Consider the following 22,912-nt stretch of genomic DNA (forward strand, 5'->3'; position numbering starts at 1 on the left):
TGGGGCTGGGCTGGGGGGAGGACCTGCCAGATGGCCCTGGTGGGGAAGGGGGCTCTCCCGAAACCTGAGCAGGTGCTGAAAAGGGTGGGGAGCTTCTGGCCTGGGGTGGGCTTGTCTGTCACCTGGGCTGGCATTCAGTGATCCTCGAGGGGGGCCGCAAAGATGCTGAGGGCATACCGGCCTTGCCTCTGGGGGGGGTGTGGTGGGGCTCCAGCATGTACCTGGGCTGTTTCAGAACTCTGGGGTCCCATCTCCCTCGCTTCCCCTTCCCCAGGGCGGCTCGGGGCCCCCACCAGCCTGCACCCTGCAGGTCATGGCCACCCCTGCCCTCTCCTGGAATGGTGGCTGGCCAAGTCCCTGTTTTTTTTTTTTTTGTTGGATTATTTATTCAACTGAAAATGGTTTTAAAGTTTATTTTTTAAGATACGCAACAGACACCAATTAACAGCTTCTACGTGTACGATTCGGTGACGTGGGTTACATTCTTGAAGTGCCACCATCCTTGCCCTTTTTACTGCCCCTTAAGTTTCCTACCCTTCCCATTTGCTGTTGTCAGTGTGATCGCACACAGTTCTTAACAGCACAAAGCTCAAGGCAGACATTTTTTACTAATTAAAACTATAGTTTTAAGAAAACTTCTGGGTATATTTGGGTTTAAGGTTTAAAGATGATCGCAGAGCAGTAGCTTTAGGGGTTCAGCCTCCATGGCTCCAGAAATTCTGAACTTGAAGTTCTGTTCCGCGTTTCCCCCATTTGATCAGGACTCCCACCAGTCCTAAGTGCCTCACCTCACCTGTTGAAGTCCTTTGGGACCAGAAGGGGCAGGGATTGGGGTCGCCTGGGCTGGGACTCAGGGCGGCAGGGCGGCCACTGGAACCAGGAAGCCAGTTCACGGCTGCCCTGTGTGCGTCAGAGAACTGCGTTCCGTGGGGTAGTCATGGCTGCTTTTTGGGAAGTAGATGGCCAGGCCTTTCTTCTCAGGCACCTCTGGGTGGACTTGAACTTCCCACCTTCCAGTGAGCAGCTGTGCGTGCTCACCGTTGGCACCACCCAGGGACTCCTGTGACCTCTTGGGGAGGACCTGGGCACTGTCCTGGGTCAGGAGCGCCCGTGGTGGGGAGCGAAAGTGGGGCCGGTGGGGCGGCCGGGGCTGGGGTCTGCAGCTATGCTTGAACGAAAAGCCCTGGCCCTTTGCCGTCGCGATCCACGGGATTGGGGCGCCCCCTACCGGCCGCATCCGGCAGCACAGCCCAGAGGTCCGCCTCCAGGCCTGGGAAACAGGCATTTTTAGAGAGGAGGAAAGGGGCTCCACGGGCTTGGGTGTCACAGCAGGTAACAGGCAGATGGAGGTACATTTGGGGGGCTATTCAGCTGCCTGAGAGACAGTGGGGTGGAAGAGCTGGACACAGACATTCCCAGCCCATGTGATCAGGGCAAGTGTAGAGAAAGAGGCATTAGAGCTGGGGTATTGAAGGGTGACTAGGAGCCTGAAGCAGTGCAAATAGGTGGGAGATTATTTCCAAAGAGAGAAACAACTTGAGTAAAGGCCTGGAGTTCACAAAGCACCTCTAAGGATGAGTGGTGTTGCTGGAGAATTTGCCCAGGGAAAGCTTGCTTGCAGAGCCTTAGGAGGGTAGTAGACAGTCATGGGAGGTGTTTGAGCAGAAGAGGGGCATGATTATATCTGGGGGGTAGAAAGATTCCCCGGGAGCCACCACAGCGGGGCTGGGATAGAGGGGGTATGACTGGAGGCCCACACTACAGGAGATGCCCCAGGAAAGGACAGCAGGACCCCTCAGGGTTGCTGTGTCCATTCTGCAGAGGTGTACAGGTGTACACTGAGGCCCCAGGCAAGGACAGCAGGACCCCTCAGGGCTCCTGTGTCCGTTCTGCAGACGTGTAGAGGTGTACACCGAGACCCCAGGCTCCTCCAAAGGCCTCCTGATGAGCTGGTCTGTGCCAGGCCCAGCCCTCACCCTGCCTGCAGGGAGAGGTGGGCAGTGAGCAGATGGGGAGATGAAGAAACCCCAGGCCACCGAGGGCCGGCTCACCAAGAGAGGCTATCTCTCGGCTTGGAGGGGCGTCTAAGGAAGCAGGATTTGAGCTCTCTGGAAGGGGGAACAGCCCCTGCAAAATCTCGGAGGCCAGGCAGAATTTAGGGCGTCGCCGGAGCAGCAAAGAGGCCAGCGAGGGTGCAGAGAGGGTGCAGGTGGGGGGGGGGGCAGGGCATGCGGAACAATGGAAGGGTTTGTGGCTCCTCAGGGGGCCTGCCCTCCCCAGGACACCCCCTGGGGCAAGGGATTGGGGCATCCACACTCTGAGGGAGACAGTGACATCACACCCCAGGTTGGAGTGGCTGTCCACTCTCAGGGCAACACTGGCCAAAAGCCCCTGCATCCTGGAAAGGGTGCACCTGCCCTTTTGGGGAGGCCCTAAGTCCCCAGCATGGGGAAGGGCAGCTTTTGGAGGGGTGGAGGTATCCACACGCTCGGAAAGCCACTGATCAGACCCCACACTGTCCACCAGCCTCACCTGGAAGGGGACATCCACCCTGTTGTGGGGACCCTGCCCCATCAGCCCCAGCACGGGAAAGGGGCGTCTGGTCTTGGAGAAGCCCAGGCCCCCGTCCACCTTGGAACAGCGTGGGGTCTGCTCCCGAGTGGGGTCAGTCCCATAGCAGAGCCAGGGCGTGGGCCAGAGAGCCCTCGGTGGCTTCCGCCAGGTACTCACAGCACAGCCAGTCCTCCAGGCCCAGCTCCTCCCCGCCCGCAGCATGCTCTGCCAGACGCAGGACCAGCAGCGCGCGGCGCACCCTCAGCCAGGGCCCCAGCGGCGCCCCGGGGCCGCGCAGCGCAGGCCCGGGCCCCCAGAGCAGCGCCTGCAGCGCGGCCCGAGTCTGGGCTGCCGAGGGTAGCCGGCGGAGCAGCTGCGCACCCAGGCGCCGCAGGCCCGTGGCCAGGGGCGTGTCCGGGGGCGTGGCGGCGGGGCAAAGCATCACTTGGAGGAGGCTGCCCAGCGGCCGCGCGTGGGCACCCTGGACCCCGGTGGGCCGTGGGTGCACTCGGCCAAAGTCTGCGAGCAGCAGGCGTTGCGGCCCGGTGGTCGCGCAGCCCCGCGGGGTCGCCAGCAGCAGGTTCTCAGGCCGCAGCTCCACCAGGGCTGCGTCCCGCGCCTCCAGGCGCTCCAGGGCCGCGCTCAGCTGCAGCAGGAGCAGGGCCGCAGCCCGGGAGAACTCCGGGGGCCGCCGCACGCCGACCTCCGCCAGCCACTGGGCCACCGTGCGCTCGGGCACCTCGGCAACCAATGTCGCTGGCCCCCGCCAGGGCGCCGCAGGCAGGACGCGCTCGGACACCAGGCCGCACAGGCTCTGAAGGTTGAAGTGGGGGGACAGGGAGGCCTGCAGCTCCAGGCCCCATGGGTCAGGGACCTCGGATCCTGGCTTGGGCACCTGCAGGGCAGAGGGGGCCGTTAGGGTCTCGCCCACCGCGTACCCCAACCTGTACAGCCTGCGCCTACCCTGAAACCTCCCCCGGGTGAACTGACAACCTGCCTCCCCCAAGACTCCCGGGCCTGCAGCGGGGTTAAATAATTCAGATGTTTGTTGTCAGTTGCCCCTCAGCTGATTTCACCTCATGGTGACCCCTTGTGTTGCACAGTAGAGCTGTGCTCCAGAGAATTTCTCTAGTGCGCAGTGGTTAGCGCTTGGCTGCTAACCCAAATGTCAGCGGTTCAAATCCACCAGCTGCTCCTCAGGAGAAAGGTGTGGCGGTCTGCTTCCCTAAGGCTTGTAGTCTTGGAAACCCTGTGGGGAAGTTCTATTCTGTCCTGTAGGGTCACCGTGAATCAGAATCAACTGGGCAGCAAGAGGCTTGGAATCTTAACAGAAGCAGTTCTCCAGGCCTTTCTTCCGAAGCACTGCTCAATGGGTAACCCCCCCACCAAAAAACACTGCCGTCAAGTTGATTCCCACTGATAGCAACCCCATAGGGTTTCCAAGGCTGTAAATCTCTACAGAAGGAGACTGCCACATCTTTCTCCCGCAGAGCACTTGTGGTTTAGACTGCTGACTTTTGAGTTAGCAGTCGGTCGCTCTAACCACTGCACTCCCGGGGTCAGTGGGTAATGTTAATTAACTTGAACGTTGTTGTTCTTGTTGTTAGGTTCCATCGAGTCGGTCCTGACTCATAGCGACCCTATGCACAACAGAACGAAACTGCCCCGTCCCGCACCACCCACAACTGTTGTTATACTTGAGTCCATTCTTACAGCCACTGTGTCAATCCATGTCATTGAGAGTCTTTCTCTTTTTCGCTGACCCTATGCTTTACCAAGCATGATGTCCTTCTCCAGGGATTGATCCCCCCGATAACATGTCCAAAATATGTGAGACGTAGTCTACCCATCCTTGCTTCTAAGGAGCATTCAGGTTGTACTTCTTCCAAGACAGATTTGTTTCTTTCTGTTGGCAGCCCATGGTATAGTCAATATTCTTTGCCAACACCATAATTCAAAGGCGTCAATTCTTAGGTCTTTCTTATTCATTGTTCAGCTTTTGTATGCATATGAGGTGATTGAAAACACCACAGCTTGGGTCAGGTTCACCTCAGTCCTCAAAGTGACATCTTAACACTTTAAAAAAGGTCTCTTGCAGCAGATCCATAAATATTAAAATTAAAAAAATTAAAAAAAACTCGTTGCCATCAAGTCAAGTCTCAAGACTCATAGCAACCCTATAGAACAGGGTAGAACTGCCCCATAGAGTTCCCAAGGAGCTCCTCATGGATTTGAACTGCCAACCCTTTGGTCAGCAGCCTTAACAGTTAACCACTATGTCACCAGGGTTTCCTCATAAATATTACAGCCTTGGAAACCCTTTGGGACAGTTCTACTCTGTGTTATATGGTCACTATGAGTTGGAATCGACTCGACAGCAATGGGTTTGTGTATGTGTGTGTGTGTGTGTGTGTGTGTGTGTGTGCATGCGAACTAGGGAGGGAGCCCCTGGGATACCGAGTTAACACACTCAGCTGCTAACCCAAGGGTTGGAAGTTCATGTCAATCCAGAGTGCAACAGAAGAAAGGCCTGACAATCTACGTCCAAAAAAGCAGCCACTGGAAACCCTGTGGAGCACAGTTCTACTGTGATACACGTGAGGTCGCCATGAGTTGGGGTCAGCTCCCCGGCAACTGGTGTTTTCAGCCAGGGAAGGGGGTGGCTAGCAGGTCACAGTTTCCTGCTGGCCAAGGGGTGGGTCGTTGCTGATTGCTTGGGAGCGAGGGGCCCAGCAGCTCCTGTACCAGCGCCGGGCTGTCCGATGGATAGACAACGCAGCCACACATACGGTTTACAACTGTCCAGTAACCACGTTAAAAAAAAGTGAAGAAAAACAGGTGAAAGTAATTTAGTATATTTTACTGAACCCAATGTGTCCAAAATATTATCATTTCAATGGCTCATTATTGTCGTTAGTTGCTGTCAAGTTGATTCTGACTCGTGGTGACCCCATGTGACAGAGTAGAACTGCCCCATGGGGTTTTCTAGGCTGTAACCTTTTTTTTTTTTTAATTTCACTTGACTTTTTTTTTGTTGTTGTTTAGATGAGGTTTATAGAACAAACTATCTTCTCAGTAAACAGTAAAACACACATTGTTTTATGACATTGGTTGACAACCCCACGACATGTCAACACTCTCCCTTCTCAACCTTGGGTTCCTCACTTGCTTTCCTGTCCCTTCCTATCTTCTAGTCTTTGCCACTGGGCCAGTGTGCCCCTTTAGTCTCGTTTTGTTTTATGGGCCTGTCTAAGCTTTGGCTGAAGGGTGAACCTCAGGAGTGACTTCATTACTGAGCTAAAAGGGTGCCGGGGGCCATACTCTCAGGGTTTCTCCAGTCTCTGTCAGGTCAGTCAGTCTGGTCTCTTTTTGTGAGATAGAATCTTGCTCTACATTTTTCTCCTGCTCTGTCCAGGACCCTCTATTGTGATCCCTGTCAGAGCAGTCAGTGGTGGTAGCCAGGCACCATCTAGTTGTACTGGACTCAGACTGGTGGAGGCCATGGTAGCTGTGGTCCATTAGTCCTTTGGACTGATCTTTCCCTCGTATCTTTAGTTTTCTTCATTCTCCCCTGCTCCTGAAGGGTTGAGACCAGTGGAGTATCCTAGATGGCCGCTCAGAGGCTTTTAAGACCCCAGATGGCACTCACCAAAGTAGAATGTAGAACATTTTCTTTATAAACTATGTTATGCTAAATGAGCTAGATGTTCCCCGAGACCACGGTCCCCACAGCCCTCAGCCTAGCAATTCTCTACCTCAGGGAGTTTGGATGCGTCTATGGAGCTTCCATGACCTTGTCTTGTACAAGTTGGGCTGGTTTCCCCAGTATTGTGTACTGTCTTACCCTTCACCAAAGTTGTTATTGTTAGGTCCTGTTGAGTCGGTTCCAACTCATAGCAACCCTGTGCACAACAATACAAAACACTGCCCGGTCCTTTGCCATCACAATCGTTGCTATGCTGGAGGCCACTGTTGCAACTCCCGTGCCAATCCATCTCCTTGAGGGTCTTCCTCTTTTTCGGTGACCCTCTGCTTTACCAAGCATGATGTCCTTCTCCAGGGACTGGTTCCTCTTTACGATACATCCAAAGTTTGTGAGACAAAGTCTCACCATCCTCAATTGAAGGAGCGTTCTGGCTGTACTTCTTCCAAGACAGATCTGTTGGTTCTCTTGGCAGTCCATCGTATATTCAGTATTCTTTGCCAGCGCCATAATTCACAGGCGTCAGCTTTTCTTCAGTCTTCCCTATTCATTGCCAGCTTTCACGTGCGTATGAGGCAATTGGAAACACTGTGTTTTGGGTCAGGGGCACCTTAGTCCTCAAGGTGACGTCTTTGCTTCTCAACACCTTGAAGAGGTCTTTTGCAGTCAATTTGCCCAATGCAATGCGTCCTTTGATTTCTTGGCTGTTGCTTCCATGGCTGTTGATTGTGGATCCGAGTAAAATGAAACCCTGGACAACCTCAGTCTTTTCTCCGTTTATCGTGATGTTGCTCCAGCTGTGAGGATTTTTGTTTTGGTTATGTTGACGTGTAGGCCATACTGAAGGCTGACGTCCTCTTCGCTTTCAGCAAGCAGGGTTGTGTCATCTGCATCACACAGGTTGTTAACGAGTCTTCCTCCAATCCTGATGCCCCATTCTTCTTCATATTGTCCAGCTTCTCAAATTATTTGCTCAGCGTACAGATTGAATAGGTATGATGAAAGGATACAACCCTGAAGCACACCTTTCCTGACTTTAAACCATGCAGTATCCCCTTGTTTTGTTCAAATGACTGCTTCTTGATCTATGTAAAGATTCCTCATGAGCACAATTAAGTGTTCTAGAATTCCCATTCATTGCAATGTTATCTGTACTTTGTTGTGATCCACACAGTCGAATGACTTTACATAGTCAATAAAAGCCACCGAAGTTACCAGTTATCTATTGTCCATTTAGAGTTTTTCCATCCCCCCCGTCCATCCCCTCCCTTGTAACCATCAAAGATTATTTCTTTTTGCATGTAAAACTTTTCATGAGTTTTTACAGTAGTGGTCTCATACGATATTCGTCCTTTCATGATCACTTATTTCACTCAGCATAAAGCCGTCCAGATTCGTCCATGTTGTGAGATGCTTTGCAGATTCATCATTGTTCTCTATCGTTGCATAATATTCCATCATGTGTATGTAGCATAGTTTGTTTATCCATTCACCTCCTGATGGGCATCTAGGTTGTTTCCCTCTTTTTGCTATTGTGAACAATGCTGCAATGAACATGGGTGTGCGTATGTCTATTCGTGTGACAACTCTTATTTCTCTAGGATATATTTCTAGGAGTGGGATTGCTGGATCATATGATATTTCTATTTCTAGCTTTGTAAGGAAGTGCCATATCATTTTCCACAATAGTTGTATCATTTTGTATCCCCACCAGCAGTGCATAAGAGTTCTAATCTCTCAGCAGCTTCTCAAACATTTGTTATTTCCTGTTTTATTGATTCGTGCTGGTAATGCTGGGGTGAGATGGTATCTCATCGTAGTTTTGATTTGCATTTCTCTAATGGCTAGTGATCGCAAGCATTTCCTCATCTGCCTGTTGGCCACTTGAATGTCTTCTTTGGTGAAGTGTCTGTTCATTTCCTTTGCCGATTTTTCAATTGGGTTATTTGTCTTTTTGCTGTAGAGGTGTTGGATTTTCCTGTAGATTTTAGAGATTAGAACTTTGTCTGATCTGTAATAGTCAAAAACTGTTTCCTCAGTCTATAGGTTCTCTTTTTACTCTTTTGGTGAACCTTTTGATGAGTGTGTTTAATTTTTAGAAGATCCCAGTTATCTAGCTTATCTTCTGGAGTGTGTGTGTTGTTGGTTATGGCTTGTATCCTGTTAGTGCTGTGTATTAGGGCCTCTAGCATTGATCCTATTTTTTCTTCTATCAATTTTATAGTTTTTGGCTTTATATTTAGGTTTTTGATCCATTTTGAATTAGTTTTTGTGTCTATGGTGTGAGGTACGGGTCCTGTTTCATTTTTTTGCAGATGTACATCCAGTTTTGCCAGCACCATTTGTTCAAAAGGCTGTCTTCTTCCCATCTGATGGACTTGGAGCTCCTGTCGGCTAAAATCTCTATGGAAGCAGATCACCAAGACTCTCTCCTGCAGAGCTGCTGGGTGAGTTCAAACTGCCGACCTTTTCTGGTTAGCAAGCAGGCTTATTAATGGGCTGTTTTACATTCTTCTTCTCCCTTCCTTTCTTCCCTCCTTCCTTCCTCCCTATCTTCCTCCCTCCCTCTCCCTTCTTTCTTTCTTTTTTTTTCACTAAGTCTCTGAGATCTCATGTGTAGTTTCAATTTATCATATATCTCAATGCCGACAGATCACAGTTCAAGTGTTCCATAGCCACAGCCACGTGTGGTCAGGGACCTTGGCACTGGATAGCGAAGCTCTAGAAGGTCAAGAGGACATCAGCTCTGGGGATTACGTTAGAATCACCTGGAGGTGGCATTTAAAAATGATAGCTGCTAGGGTGGGGTTCTGGGTGTGGGTATTTGTTATGGGGTGAATTGTGTCCCCCCAAAAAAGATAGGCTGAAATCCTAACCCCAGTACCTGTGAACACGACCCTGTTTGGAAATAACGTCTTTGAAAATTTTATCAGCTAACTTGAAGTCATACTGTAGGCAGGGGGGCCCCAAATCCAATAGGAAAACCAAACTCCAACTCATGACAACCCCACGCATGTTAGAGTAGAAGTCCATTCCATAGGGTTTTCAGTGGCTCAGTTTTCTTGAAGTAGATTGGCAGCCCTTTCTTCTGAGTGTCTCTGGATGAGCTCAAACCTATAACCTTTCCAGTATGAGTGGAGTCCTTGTAAGAGAACATGAGTCGGAGTCGGCTTGATGGCAATTCTTTTTTTTTTTTGAACATGGGTTATGGGTTGTGCCTAAGATGGAAAATTGGGGGTGAGGCAAAGCTGGGTGCCACCCCAGCATGGGGTAGCCTGTGCTCACCTTGGCGGCCAGGATGTGCCAGGCGTCCTTGTTCACGCGAACCACGCGGTAGTAGATGGCGTCCCCGCTGTCCACGTAGGGTGAGTCGTCCAGAAGGCGGAAGCTGTGGCTGGGGTTGCAGGGCCCAGGGTGGCCCCCCAAGAGCCGGGTGTGGAGACGGGCATGGATGGTGCTGAGACTGGCCAGCTGCCGGGCGGCGAGTGTGTCGTGCACTGCCTCCAGGTTGTTCAGGTCTTGGAAGAAGCAGCCCAGCTCAGTGTCCGGCGTGCTGAAGGTCAGCTCTTCGAGGAAACTGGCTGGGCTGACCCTGTTTTCAGCCTCCTGGCTCTTGTCCACGCTGCGGGACCCCAGGAGGGGCCTCCGAGGCTGCCTGGCGTGGGCAGGGCTGGGGCCAGGGGTCCCGTAGGTGGGCAGGGACTTGGTTCGAGTAAGGGTCTTCTTGGGCAGGGGTGGGGGCTTCAGGTCATCCGAGGGGGACCCAAGTGCTCGGAGGCGGCAGGCCTTGGAGGGTAACAGGTGGGTGCGGATCTCACCTGTGGAAGAGGGAGGGCTGTGAGGATGTCAGGTGTGTGGGACCCAGGACACCTGACTCAGCCCCTCGGCCTCGATGGTCCCACCTCTAAAATGGGAATCATAATGGTATGTGACTCCCCCATGCCCCATGGGGTAGGGATGGTGTTCTGGGCTGAACTGTGTCCTCCCAAAAGACATGCTGATGTCCTAAACTCCAGTACCTGTGAACATGACCTAGTTTGGAAACAGGGTCTTGGTGGACATCATTAATTAAGTTAAAAATGGGGTCAGACTAAAGTAGAAAAACACCAAAAAAACAGTCATTGTCTAGTCAGTTACAACTCATGGTGACCCCACGTGTGTCAGAATAGAACCGTGCCCCACAGGGTTTTCATAAGTAGATTGCCAGGCCTTTCTTCTGGGTGGACTTGAGCCTCCAAACTTTTGGTTAACAGCCAAGCGCATTAAGCAGACTCCTCCTGGACTAGGGTGTGCCCTAAATCCAATGGCTATTGTCTTAACTAGAGAAAGGAGAAAGAAATACGGACAGAGGGCAGACGGCCACGTGAGGACAGAGGCAGAGACTGGAGTGATGCAGCCACAAGTCCAGGAACGCCCAAGGCCACCAGAAGCTGGAAGAGACAAGGAAGGACCCTTCCCTAGAGCCTTCAGAGAGAGCACAACCCTGCCGACACCTTGACTTCAGATGTTAGGCCTCCAGAATGAAGACAGAGCAAATCTGTTGTTTCAAGCCCCCCAGTGTGTGTGGTACCTCGTTACAGAAGCCCCAGGAAATGCAGGTGTTATGGATTGAATAGTGTCCCCCCAAAATAAGTGTGGTAAATCCTGACCTCTATGCCTGTGGCTGGAGCCCTGGTGGTGCAGTGGTTAAGAGCTTGGCTGCTAACCAAAAGGTCAGCAGTTTGAATCCAACAGCCACTCCTTGTAAACACTATGGGGCAGCTCCTCTCTGTCCTGTAGGGTCCCTATGGGTCAGAATCGACTTGATGGCAACAGGTTTTTTTATGCCTGTGGTTGGAGCCCTGGTGGTGCAGTTGTTAAAGGCTCAGCTGCTAACCAAAAGGTTGGCAGTTCGAATCCACCAGCCACTCCTCAGAAACCCTGTGGGGCAGTTCTACTCTGTCCTGTAGGGTCACTATGAGTTGGATCCAACTCTAGGGCAATGGGTTTGGTTTTTGGTTTTACTCCTGTGGTTATAATCCCATTTGGGAATGGGTTGTCTTGTTATCCGGATGAGGCAGGGTTAGTGGAGGGTGTTTACTGAGTCAATCTCTTACGAAATACAGAAGGGCAGGTTAAGCAAGCAGAGATGGGGGAAGATGCCAAGCCACACAGAGATCTCCAGGGAACCAGGAAACAAGCTGAAGACCGGAACCTTCCCCCAGGGCCAACAGAGAGAGAAAGCCTTCCCCCAGTTCTGTGCGTTAAAGCCACCACTTACGGAGTTTGTTACGGTGGCACTGGATGCCATCCCCAGTGTGCAGATGAGGAAGCTGAGGCTCACGGAGCGACAGGCCCTGCCTAGCGCCAGGTAACCCCATTTTCCTGTGTGACTGCCCCTCTCTGAGCCCCGGTTTCATTTCTACAAGTGGGTGGCCCCACCCTGCTGCGCCCAGCCACCTCTAAGTCACTCACCCAGATTGCTGTACGTGGGCTCCTTTGACCAGGTGGGGATGTCGGGCGCGAGGGTCTCGGCGGGTGGCTCGGGGCTGCTCATGCTGCAGGGGAAAGTTGGAGTTGGGGCGCATAGGAGTGGGTGTGTGCAGGGTGTCCGTGGGTGCATGCAGGTGGATGTGAGCAAGGTTCATGGAGGGAGAGACAGGGCCCTAGGTGAGAGTACGAGACCCTAACTCTGGCTCCTGTTGCCCCCTTACCCTGCTGTGGCACCCTGGGTGGCTCTGTAGCCACTCTGGGGTCATTCTGCATGTGTGACAATGTCACCATCAGCCTCCAGGGACATGGACGGACGGCAGCACCGAGGCCAGGCTGCCAGAGGACAGCTGGGGGTGGGCCACGAAGGGAGGCACCCACCCCCCAACTCCAGCTCACCCCAGATTGAGAAAGTTGCCCGTTCTGCCATTCCCTACCGCAGCCCACCCCCCCAGGAGCCCCCTACCTCAGGACAGGAGCCTGGAACAGGTTTCAAGTGACCAGCCGGTGGGGGGGCGGTCCTTAGGGCCAACTTCCAGCAGCTGCAACCAGTGGCCTCAGGGATGTCTGCCCGATGTCGAGAACGGGAAACATCTGGGCAACGGTTTGACCGCGGGCCAAGGCCCAGGGGGAGGGCGGGGCCCTTTTTGCAGTACTTCCCCAGCCCGGGGCCCACACCCCCACCTGCCCTCACAGGGCAGGAAGCAGAAGGAACAGCATTCCAGGCAGAAGGAAGAGACTGGGAGAGACCCGGAAGTGAATGGTTCACCTGACAACATGACGCTGAGTGAAAACAGCCAGACACAAAAGGACAAATATTGTAGGATCCCACCTCTGGGAAATATCCAGAATAGGCAAAAGCGAGCAGGCCAAAGTTATTGGTGGTTACCACGGGCAGAAGGGGCCCTGATGGCACAATGGTTAAGCACTCAGCTGCTAACTGAAAGGTCGGTGGTTCAAATTCACGCAGCAGCTCCATGGGAGAAAGAACTGACGATCTGTAAAGATTGTTGTTGTTGTTACGCACCGTCGAGTCAGTTCCGACTCATAGCGACCCTGTGCACAACAGAACGAAACACTGTCCGGTCCTGCGCCACCCTCACAACCATTGTTATGCTTGAGCCCATTGTTGCAGCCACTGTGTCACTCCATCTTGTTGAGGGTCTTCCTCTTTTTGGCTGACCCTCTACCTTACCAAGAATGATGTCCTTCTCCAGGGACTGATCCCTCCTGACAACATGTCCAAAGTATGTGAGACAGAGTCTCACCATCCTTGTTTCCAAGGAGCATTCTGGTTGTATCTCTTCTAAGACAGATTTGTTCGTTCTTTCGGCAGTCCACGGTATGTTCAACATTCTTCACCAACATCACAATTCAAAGGCGTCAATTCTTCTTCGGTCATCCTTATTCATGGTCCAGATTTCACACACATATAATGTCATTGAAAATACCATGGCTTGGGTCAGGCGCACCTTAGTCTTCAGGGTGTCATCTTTGCTCTTCAACACTTTGAAGCAGTCCTTTGCAACAGGTTTGCCCAATGCAGTGCATCTTTTCCTTTCTCGACTGGTGCTTCCACGGCTGTTGATTGTGGATCCAAGTAAAATGAAATCCTTGACAACTTCAATCTTTTCTCCATTTATCATGATGTTACTTATGGGTCTAGTGAGGATTTTTGTTTTCTTTATGTTGAGGTGTAATCCATACTGAAGGCTGTGGTCTTTGATCTTCATCAGTAAGTGCTTCAAGTCCTCTTCACTTTCAGCAAGCAAGGTTGTGTCATCTGCATAACGCAGGTTGTTAATGAGTCTTCCTCCAATCCTGATGCCCCGTTCTTCTTCGTATAGTCCAGCTTCTCGGATTATTTGCTCAGCATACAGATTGAGTAAGTATGGTGAAAGCATGCACCCCGACACACACTTTTCCTGATTTTGAACCACACAGTATCCCCTTGATCTGTTCCAATGTCTGCCTCTTGGTCTATGTACAGATCCCTCATGAGCACAATTAAGTGTTCTGGAATTCCCATTCTTCACAATGTTACCCATAATTTGTTATGATCCACACAGTCGAATGCCTTTGCATAGTCAATAAAACACAGGTAAACATCCTTCTGGTATTCTCTGCTTTCAGCCAGGATCCATCAGACATCAGCAATGATATCCATAGTTCCACGTCCTCTTCTGAAACCGGCCTGAATTTCTGGCAGTTCCCTGTCGATACACTGCTGCAGCCGTTTTTGAGTGATCTTCAGCAAAACTGTACTCCCATGTGATATTAATGATATTGTTCGGTAATTTCCGCATTCGGTTGGATCACCTTTCTTGGGAATAGGCATAAATATGGATCTCTTCCAGTCAGTTGGCCAGGAAGCTGTCTTCGAAATTTGTTGGCACAGATGAGTGAGCACTTTCAGCTCTGCATCTGTTTGTTGAAACATCTCAACTGATATTCCATCAGGTCTTGGAGCCTTGTGTTTCCCCAATGCCTTCAGTGCAGCTTGGACTTCTTCCTTCAGTACCATCAAGTTCTGCTCATATGCTACCTCTTGAACTGGCTGGACATCTACCAATTATTTTTAGTATAGTCACTCTGTGTCTTCCTCTCACCTTCTTTTTTTTTTATTATTAACTTTTATTGAGCTTCAAGTGAACGTTTACAAATCAAGTCAGACTGTCACATATAAGTTTATATACACCTTACTCCTTACTCCCACTTGCTCTCCCCCTAATGAGTCAGCCCTTCCAGTCTCTCCTTTTGTGACAATTTTGCTAGCTTCCCTCTCTCTCTATCCTCCCATCCCCCCTGCAGACAGGAGATGCCAACACAGTCTCAAGTGTCCACCTGATATAATTAGCTCACTCTTCATCAGCATCTCTCTCCCACCCACTGTCCAGTCCCTTTCATGTCTGATGAGTTGTCTTCGGGGATGGTTCCCGTCCTGTGCCAACAGAAGGTTTGGGGACCATGACCACCAGGATTCCTCTAGTCGCAGTCAGACCGTTAAGTTTGGTCTTTTTGTGAGAATTTGGGGTCTGCATCCCACTGATCTCCTGTTCCCTCAGGGGTCCTCTGCTGTGCTCCCTGTCAGGGCAGTCATCGATTGTGGCCCGGCACCAACTAGTTCTTCCGGTCTCAGGATGATGTAGGTCTCTGGTTCATGTGGCCCTTTCTGTCTCTTGGGCTCTTAGTTGTAGTGTGGCCTTGGTGTTCTTCATTCTCCTTTGCTCCAGGTGGGTTGAGACCAATTGATGCATCTTAGATGGCCGCTTGTTAGCATTTAAGACCCCAGACGCCACATTTCAAAGTGGGATGCAGAATGTTTTCATAATAGAATTATTTGGCCAATTGACTTAGAAGTCCCCTTAAACCATGGTTCCCAAACCCCCGCCCTTGCTCCACTGACCTTTGAAGCATTCATTTTATCCCAGAAACTTCTTTGCTTTTGGTCCAGTCCAATTGGGCTGACCTTCCATGTATTGAGTGTTGTCCTTCCCTTCACATAAAGCAGTTCTTATCTACTAATTATCAGTAAAAAACCCTCTCCCTCCCTCCCTCCCTCCCTCCCTCCCCTCATCGTAACCACAAAAGTATGTGTTCTTCTCAGTTTATACTATTTCTCAAGATCTTATAATAGTGGTCTTATACAATATTTGTCCTTTTGCCTCTGACTGATTTCGCTCAGCATAATGCCTTCCAGATTCCTCCATGTTATGAAATGTTTCAGAGATTCGTCACTGTTCTTTATTGATGCGTAGTATTCCATTGTGTGAATACACCACAATTTATTTACCCATTCATCCGCTGATGGACACCTTGGTTGCTTCCACCTTTTTGCTATTGTAAACAGAGCTGCAATAAACATGGGTGTGCAGATATCTGTTTGTGTGAAGGCTCTTGTTTCTCTAGGGTATATTCCGAGGAGTGGGATTTCTGGGTTGTATGGTAGTTCTATTTCTAACTGTTTAAGATAACGCCAGATAGATTTCCAAAGTGGTTGTACCATTTTACATTCCCACCAGCAGTGTATAAGAGTTCCAATCTCTCCGCAGCCTCTCCAACATTTATTATTTTGTGTTTTTTGGATTAATGCCAGCCTTGTTGGAGTGAGATGGAATCTCATCGTCGTTTTAATTTGCATTTCTCTAATGGCTAATGATCGAGAGCATTTTCTCATGTATCTGTTAGCTGCCTGAATATCTTCTTTAGTGAAATGTGTGTTCATATCCTTTGCCCACTTCTTGATTGGGTTGTTTGTCTTTTTGTGGTTGAGTTTTGACAGAATCATGTAGATTTTAGAGATCAGACGCTGGTCGGAGATGTCATAGCTGAAAATTCTTTCCCAGTCTGTAGGTGGTCTTTTTACTCTTTTGGTGAAGTCTTTAGATGAGCATAGGTGTTTGATTTTTAGGAGCTCCCAGTTATCTGGTTTCTCTTCGTCATTTTTGGTAATGTTTTGTATTCTGTTTATGCCCTGTATTAGGGCTCCTAGGGTTGTCCCTATTTTTTCTTCCATGATCTTTATCGTTTTAGTCTTTATGTTTAGGTCTTTGATCCACTTGGAGTTAGTTTTTGTGCTTGGTGTGAGGTATGGGTCCTGTTTCATTTTTTTGCAAATGGATATCCAGTTGTGCCAGCACCATTTGTTAAAAAGACTATCTTTTCCCCAATTGACTGACACTGGTCCTTTGTCAAATATCAGCTGCTCATATGTGGATGGATTTATATCTGGGTTCTCAATTCTGTTCCATTGGTCTATGTGTCTGTTGTTGTACCAGTACCAGGCTGTTTTGACTACTGTGGCTGTATAATAGGTTCTGAAATTAGGTAGAGTGAGGCCTCCCACTTTCTTCTTCTTTTTCAGTAGTGCTTTGCTTATCCGGGGCTTCTTTCCCTTCCATATGAAATTGGTGATTTGTTTCTCTATCACCTTAAAAAATGACATTGGAATTTGGATCGGAATTGTATTGTATGTATAGATGGCTTTTGGTAGAATAGACATTTTTACTATGTTAAGTCTTCCTATCCATGAGCAGGGTATGTTTTTCCACTTAAGTATGTCCTTTTGAATTTCTTGTAGTAGAGCTTTGTAGTTCTCTTTGTATAGGTCTTTTACATCCTTGGTAAGATTTATTCCTAAGTATTTTATCTTCTTGCCTCCCACCTTCTTTTGATGCTTCCTGAATCATTTAACATTTTCTCCATAGAATCCTTCACTATTGCAACTTGAGGCTTGAAATTTTTCTTCAGTTCTTTCAGCTTGAGAAATACTGAGCCTGTTCTTCTCTTTTGGTTTTCTATCTCCAGGTCTTTGCACGTGTCATTATACTACTTTGTCTTTTGGAGTTGCCCTTTGAAATATTCTGTTCAGCTCTTTTACTTCATGATTTCTTCCTTTTGCTTTAGCTACTCAACATTCAAGAGCAAGTTTCAGAGTCTCTTCTAACATCCATTTTGGTCTTTTCTTTCTTTCCTGTCTTTTTAATGACCTTTTGTTTTCTTCATGTATGATGTCCTTGATGTCATTTGACAACTCGACTGGTCTTCGGTCATTAGTGTTCAGTGCATCAAATCTATTCTCCAGATGGTCTCTAAATTCAGGTGGGATATACTCAAGGTCATATTTTGGCTCTCATGGACTTGTTCCAATTTTCTTCAGTTTCAACTTGAACTTACATATGAGCAATTGATGGTCTGTTCTACAGTCAGCCCCTGGCCTTGTTCTGACTGATGATATTGGACTTTTCCTTCAACTCTTTCCACAGATGTAGTTGATTTGATTCCTGTGTATAGTCACCATTGATGTTGTTGAAAAAAGGTATTTGCAATGAAGAAGTTGTCGGTCTTGCAAAATTCAATCATTTGATCTCTGGCATGGTTTCTGTCACCAAGGACATATTTTCCAACTACCACTCCTTTTTTGTTTCCAACTTTCCCATTGCAATCGCCAGTAATTATCAATGCACCTTGATTGCATGTCCGATCAATTTCAGACTGCAGCAGCTGATAAAAATCTTCTATTTCTTCATCTTTGGCCCTACTGGTTGGTGCATAAATTTGAATAATAGTCGTATTAACTGGTCTTCCTTGTAGGCGTATGGATATTATCCTATCACTGACAGCGTTGTACTTCAGGATAGATCTTGAAAGGTTCTTTCTGACGATGACTGCAACACCATTCCTCTTCGAGTTGTCATTCCCACCATAGTAGACTATATGATTGTCCGATTCAGAATGGCCAATACCAGTCCATTTCAGCTCACTAATGCTAGGATATCGATGTTTATGCATTCCATTTCATTTTTGACGATTTCCAATTTTCCTAGATTCATGCTTCGTACATTCCTGGTTCTGATTATTAATGGATGTTTGCAGCTGTTTCTTCTCATTTTGAGTGGTGCCATATCAGCAAATGAAGGTCCTAAAAACTTGATTCCATCCACGTCATTAAGGTGGACTCTACTTTGAGGAGGCAGCTCTTCCCCAGCCGTATTTTGAGTGCCTTCCAACCTGGGGGGCTCATCTTCCAGCACTATATCAGGCAGTGTTCCACTGCTATTCATAAGGTTTTTACTGGCTAATGCTTTTCAGAAGTAGACTGCCGGTTCCTTCTTCTTAGTCTGTCTTAGTCTGGAAGCTCAGCTGAAACCTGTCCACCATGGGTGACCCTGCTGGTATTTGAATACTGGTGGCATAGCTTCCAGCATCACAGAAACAGGAAAGTCCCCACAGTATAACAAACTGACAGATGCATGGGGGAGTACAAGTACTTTATACTTTTTTTTTTTTAATAACTTATTTTGTTTTTGTCATTGAGAATATACACAGCAGAATATAGGCCAACTTCACAGTTTCTCTATGTACAATTCAGTGACATTAATGACATTCTTTAGGTTGTGCAATCATTCTCACCCTCCTTTTCTGGGTGGTTCCTCTTCTGTGAACATAAGCTCACTGCCTCCTAAGGTTCCCATTTAATCTTTACAGCTGCTGTTGTCAATTTGATCCCATATACATAGATCTTAAAAGAGCACAATGCTCAAGGCAGACACAAGCTATTTTGTTTTAAGAAGACTTCAGGGGATATTTTTGGTTTAAGATTTAAAGATTATCTCAGGGTAATAGTTTCAGGGATTCATCCAATCTCCACGGGTCCAGAAAGTCTGGAGTCCATGAGAATTTGAAATTCTGTTCTGCATTTTCCCGCATTTGATCAGGATTCCTCTATAGAATCCTTGATCAAAATGTTCAGTAAAGGTAGCCAGGCACCATCCAGTTCTCCTGGTCTCATGGCAAAGGAGGCAGTTGTTCCTGGAGCCAGTTAGCCACACATTCTCTGTCCTCCTCCTGTTCCTGACTCCCCTCCTTCCTCTGTTGCTCCAGGCGAATAGAGACCAATTGTTGTGCCTTGGGTGGCCACTTGCATGTTTTTAAGATCCCAGGCCCTAAGCGATGACCTGGGAAGTAGAACAGAAACACTAAAAGCTTTACTAGGCCAATTAACTGGGATGTCTCAGGAAACCATGACCCTAAACCTTCAAGCCAAGGAATCGAATCCCGTGAGGTGTTTGGTTCTACATAAGCAGCCTCAGTACCTACTTGTTTTTTTTTTTGGTCATTGTTGTAACTATGTCTATCACACAACTTTTGCCAATTCAACTTTTTACGGGTGTACAACTTATTGACAGCAGTTACACTAATTGGCCGTGCAGCTGTATCCTTAATGCTATTTTATCCATCACAGTAAACTGAAACTCAGTGCTTCATAAACAATAACCCCTCCTCTGCCTTCCTTCTTGCCACTGGTGGCCACTAAGAAACTTTGGTCTCTGTATCTTTGCCTGTTTTTGTCTTTTTATATGAGTTCATATAATATTTGTTCTTTTGTGATTGACTTATTTCACTCAGCATAATGTCTTCCAGCTCCATCCATACTGTAGCACGTATCAAGACTTCATTTCTCCTGCTGGCTGAGTAGTATTCCATTGTATGTGTGTACCACATTTTGTTTATCCATTGTCTTCTGATGGGCATTTAGGTTGTTTCCACCTTTTGGCTATTGTGAATAGTGCTACAGTGAACACTGGTGTACAGGTCTCTGTCTGAATCTCTGCTTTCAAGTCTTTTGGGTATATAACTGGGAGTGGAATTGCTGGGTCATATGGTAGCTCAATTTTTTTTTTTTTGAGACCACAGGGTTTTCAAGGCTATGACCTTTTGGAAGCAGATCACCTGGCCTATCTTCTGAGGTGCCTTTGGGTGGGTTTGAATTGCCAGCCTTTCAGCCAGTAGTTGAACCCCTAGCCATTTGTGCCACCCAGGAACTCCTAAATTGTTCCATTGTTTTTAGGTGCCATTGAGTTGGTTCTGACTCCTAGCAACCCCCGTGTACAACAGCACAAAACACTGCCTGGTCCTGCACCATCCTCACAATCGTTGCTATACTTGAGCCCATTGTTGCAGCCACTGTGTCAATCCATCTCATTGAGGGTCTTCCTCTTTTCTGCTGACCCTGTACTTGAACAAGCATGATGTCCTTCTCCAGGGACTGATCCCTCCTAATAACATATCCAAAGTATGTGAGACAAAGTCTCACCATCCTCACTTCTAAGGAGCATTCTGGCTGTATTTCTTCCAAGACAGATTTGTTTGTTCTTCTGGCAGTCCATGGTGCATTCAGTATTCTTTGCCAACACCATGATTCAAAGGCGTCAATTCTTCTCCGGTCTTCCTGATTCATCATCCAGCTTTCACGTGTGTATGAGGTGACTGAAAACACCATTGAAATAAAGCAGCAGTCAAGAAATTAAAATGAACCATTGCATTGGGCCAAGCTTCTGCAAAAGAGCTCTTTAATGTATTAAAAAGCAAAGATGTCACTTTAAGGACTAAGGTGTGCCTGACCCATGCCACGGTGTTTTCAGTTGCTCATATGGGTGTGAAAATGTTCTGTAGGACTTGACAACACGAAGAATGAACCCTCATGTAAGCTATGGATTTGAGCTAATAATTTTGTGTCAATATTGGTTCATCACTTGTAACAAATGTGCCACTTGAATGCAAGATGTTAACAGTAGGAGAAGCTGTGGACGGGGGAGGGAGGATACTGGGACTGTCTGTACTTTCTGCACAATTTTTCTGTAAACCTAAAACTGCCCTAAAAAAAAAATTAAGTCTGTTAGGCGTTCCAGAGTGGTGCAAGCAATTAAGCACTCAGCTATTAATCGAAAGGTGGGTGGTTGAAACCCACCCAGCAGTGCCATGAAAGAAGGGCCTGGCATCGACTTTCATAAGATCACAGCCTGGAAAATCCTATGGAGCGCAGTTCTACTCTGTAATATATGAGGTTGCCATGAGTTGGAATTGACTTAATGGCAGTGGGTTTAGGCTTTTTTGCGGGGGGGGGGTTATATAAAAAAAAAACTTAAAAAAAAAAAAGCCAGTTCAGGTTGGGAGCTGGGTGGGGTGGGGTTCAAAAGACAGGCGAGACCTCAAAGGCCATGCTGGGGTAGGTGGCAGTGGGGGGGTCCCCTGAGATTAGGGCACGAGACACATCCAGCTCCCCCACCCAGGTGGGGGCAGCTGTTCACTGCTGTCGAGTCAGCTCCAACTCATGGCGACCGCGTGCACAACGGAACGAAACATTGCCCGGTCCTGCACCATCTTCATGATCGTTGGTCTGCTCCAATCCGTGGTTGTGGCCGCTGAGTGTTCTGAGTGCCTTCCACTCTAGGGGGCTCATCTTCCAGCACTGTATCAGACAGCGTTCTGTTGTGACCCACAGGGTTTTCATTGGTTAATTTTCAGAGGTAGATTGTCAGGCCTTTCTTCCTAGTCTGTCTCAGTCTAGAAGCTCTACTGAAGCCTGCCTGCTGTGGACGACCATGCTGGTGTTTGAAGTCCCACTGACAAAGCTTTCAGCATCGTTATGGGAACCTGGGCCAGGGTTAGAGCAAAGCAAGGGAAGCAAGTGCAGAGCCGGTCGTGTCTGTATTTACGATGTTGACATTGTATTCATTGGGGATTTGGAGGGCATTCATTCATTTAGTTCATAAACCTCTATCTTGATGACTGTGTTTTTTAGAGCCCCCTGTGTTTTTTGTGCCTGAGGTAAACCCCAGGCCACACAGCAGCTGAAGCTGGGGACCCAGGCTTCATCTCTGCTCAGACTCCCAAGCACAATCTTGCAGGTGGGAGGAACTGTGCTCCGTCTGCGGGGAGTGGGAAGAGAGGAAAGGGGTGGGAGGAACTGTGCTCCGTCTGGGGGGAGTGGGAAGAGAGGAAAGGAAGTTGATTTGCACGGTTCCCGTGGAATCATCTGGAACAGGCGCTGGCAGGCGGCGGGTGGATGTTCAGAGCTGAGCAGCCCGCCTGATGGGGTCTGGGGACCGGTGCGTGGGGAAGACAGACAGCAGGTCCTGGAGGGGCTGTGGGTGCCCGAGGCTGGGATAGAAGGAAAGAAAGAGAGATGGGGTGTCTATGTAGGAAGCCCCATCTGGGAGGGGAAATCAAGGCGGGATGTTCAGACCCACCCAGGTCCAGGGCATGTTGATGGCTCAGCCCCATGCCCGGTGTTTTGGGATGTTCCCACGAACATCCCTCCCAGTGATCCCCTTGTTGGTTTCCAACCACCAATGGGAGGAGGGACCCAGAGTTTGTCCAGCGGTATGCATCCCACCCCAGCTGAGCCTTGGCCTTCTCAGCTGGGATCTCCCTGCCCTCCCCAAGAATGAGACAGGACTTAGGAAAATCTTGGATGCTGTCGCTGGTTTGAACCCAGGTGGGCATCAGACAGGCGATGGGCAGCGCGTCCAGGTAGGGAAACTGAGGCACAGGAGGAAAAGGGAATGAGACCCCATGAGGGGGTCCCCGGACCCTGCTCCCCACAATCTCTCCCGCTCCTGGCTTCTTTAGAACCAGGCTCAGAGGGCATCCCCTGACCCCTTGTTTATGCCTCTCTCCTGCCCTCATCTCCCACCGGGTGGGGGGGAAACTCTTCTTTCCAGGGTTGAATGTGGAAACTGAGGCCCAGAGAACAGCATGGGGGTGGTGAATCCCCATGGAGCACTTAATTTTTTTTTTAATTTTTATAGTGCTTTAAGTGAAAGTTTACGAATCAAGTCAGCCTCTCACACAAAAACTTATATACACCTTCCTACATACTCCCAATTGCTCTCCCTCTAATGA

The 22,912-nt window shown here is 48.8% G+C and overlaps 1 protein-coding gene across 1 annotated transcript; it reads right to left on the bottom strand.

Moving 5' to 3' along the window:
* Window positions 1–397: 397 nt before the first annotated feature.
* Window positions 398–12,280, bottom strand: PEAK3 (PEAK family member 3). Its single transcript, XM_049876289.1, has 4 exons — window positions 12,192–12,280; window positions 11,711–11,793; window positions 9,542–10,074; window positions 398–3,448 (listed from the first exon to the last, which is right to left on the bottom strand). The coding sequence occupies exons 2-4, from the start codon at window positions 11,790–11,792 to the stop codon at window positions 2,666–2,668; spliced, it is 1,398 nt and encodes a 465-aa protein (XP_049732246.1). The 5' UTR covers window position 11,793; window positions 12,192–12,280; the 3' UTR covers window positions 398–2,665.
* Window positions 12,281–22,912: the final 10,632 nt, after the last annotated feature.

Source organism: Elephas maximus, chromosome 3 (genome assembly GCF_024166365.1).
Source record: "Elephas maximus indicus isolate mEleMax1 chromosome 3, mEleMax1 primary haplotype, whole genome shotgun sequence".
NCBI classification, from domain to species: Eukaryota; Metazoa; Chordata; class Mammalia; order Proboscidea; family Elephantidae; genus Elephas; species Elephas maximus.

What these genes read in the sequence shown, in the direction of transcription:
- PEAK3 (XM_049876289.1), bottom strand. Translation starts at nt 11,792, where the DNA reads ATGAGCAGCCCCGAGCCACCCGCCGAGACCCTCGCGCCCGACATCCCC. An exon ending in GCCCACGTACAGCAATCTGG is followed by an intron (nt 10,075 to 11,710) that starts GTGAGTGACTTA and finishes CCTCTTCCACAG; the next exon opens with GTGAGATCCGCACCCACCTG. An exon ending in GGCACATCCTGGCCGCCAAG is followed by an intron (nt 3,449 to 9,541) that starts GTGAGCACAGGC and finishes TCTGCCCTGCAG; the next exon opens with GTGCCCAAGCCAGGATCCGA.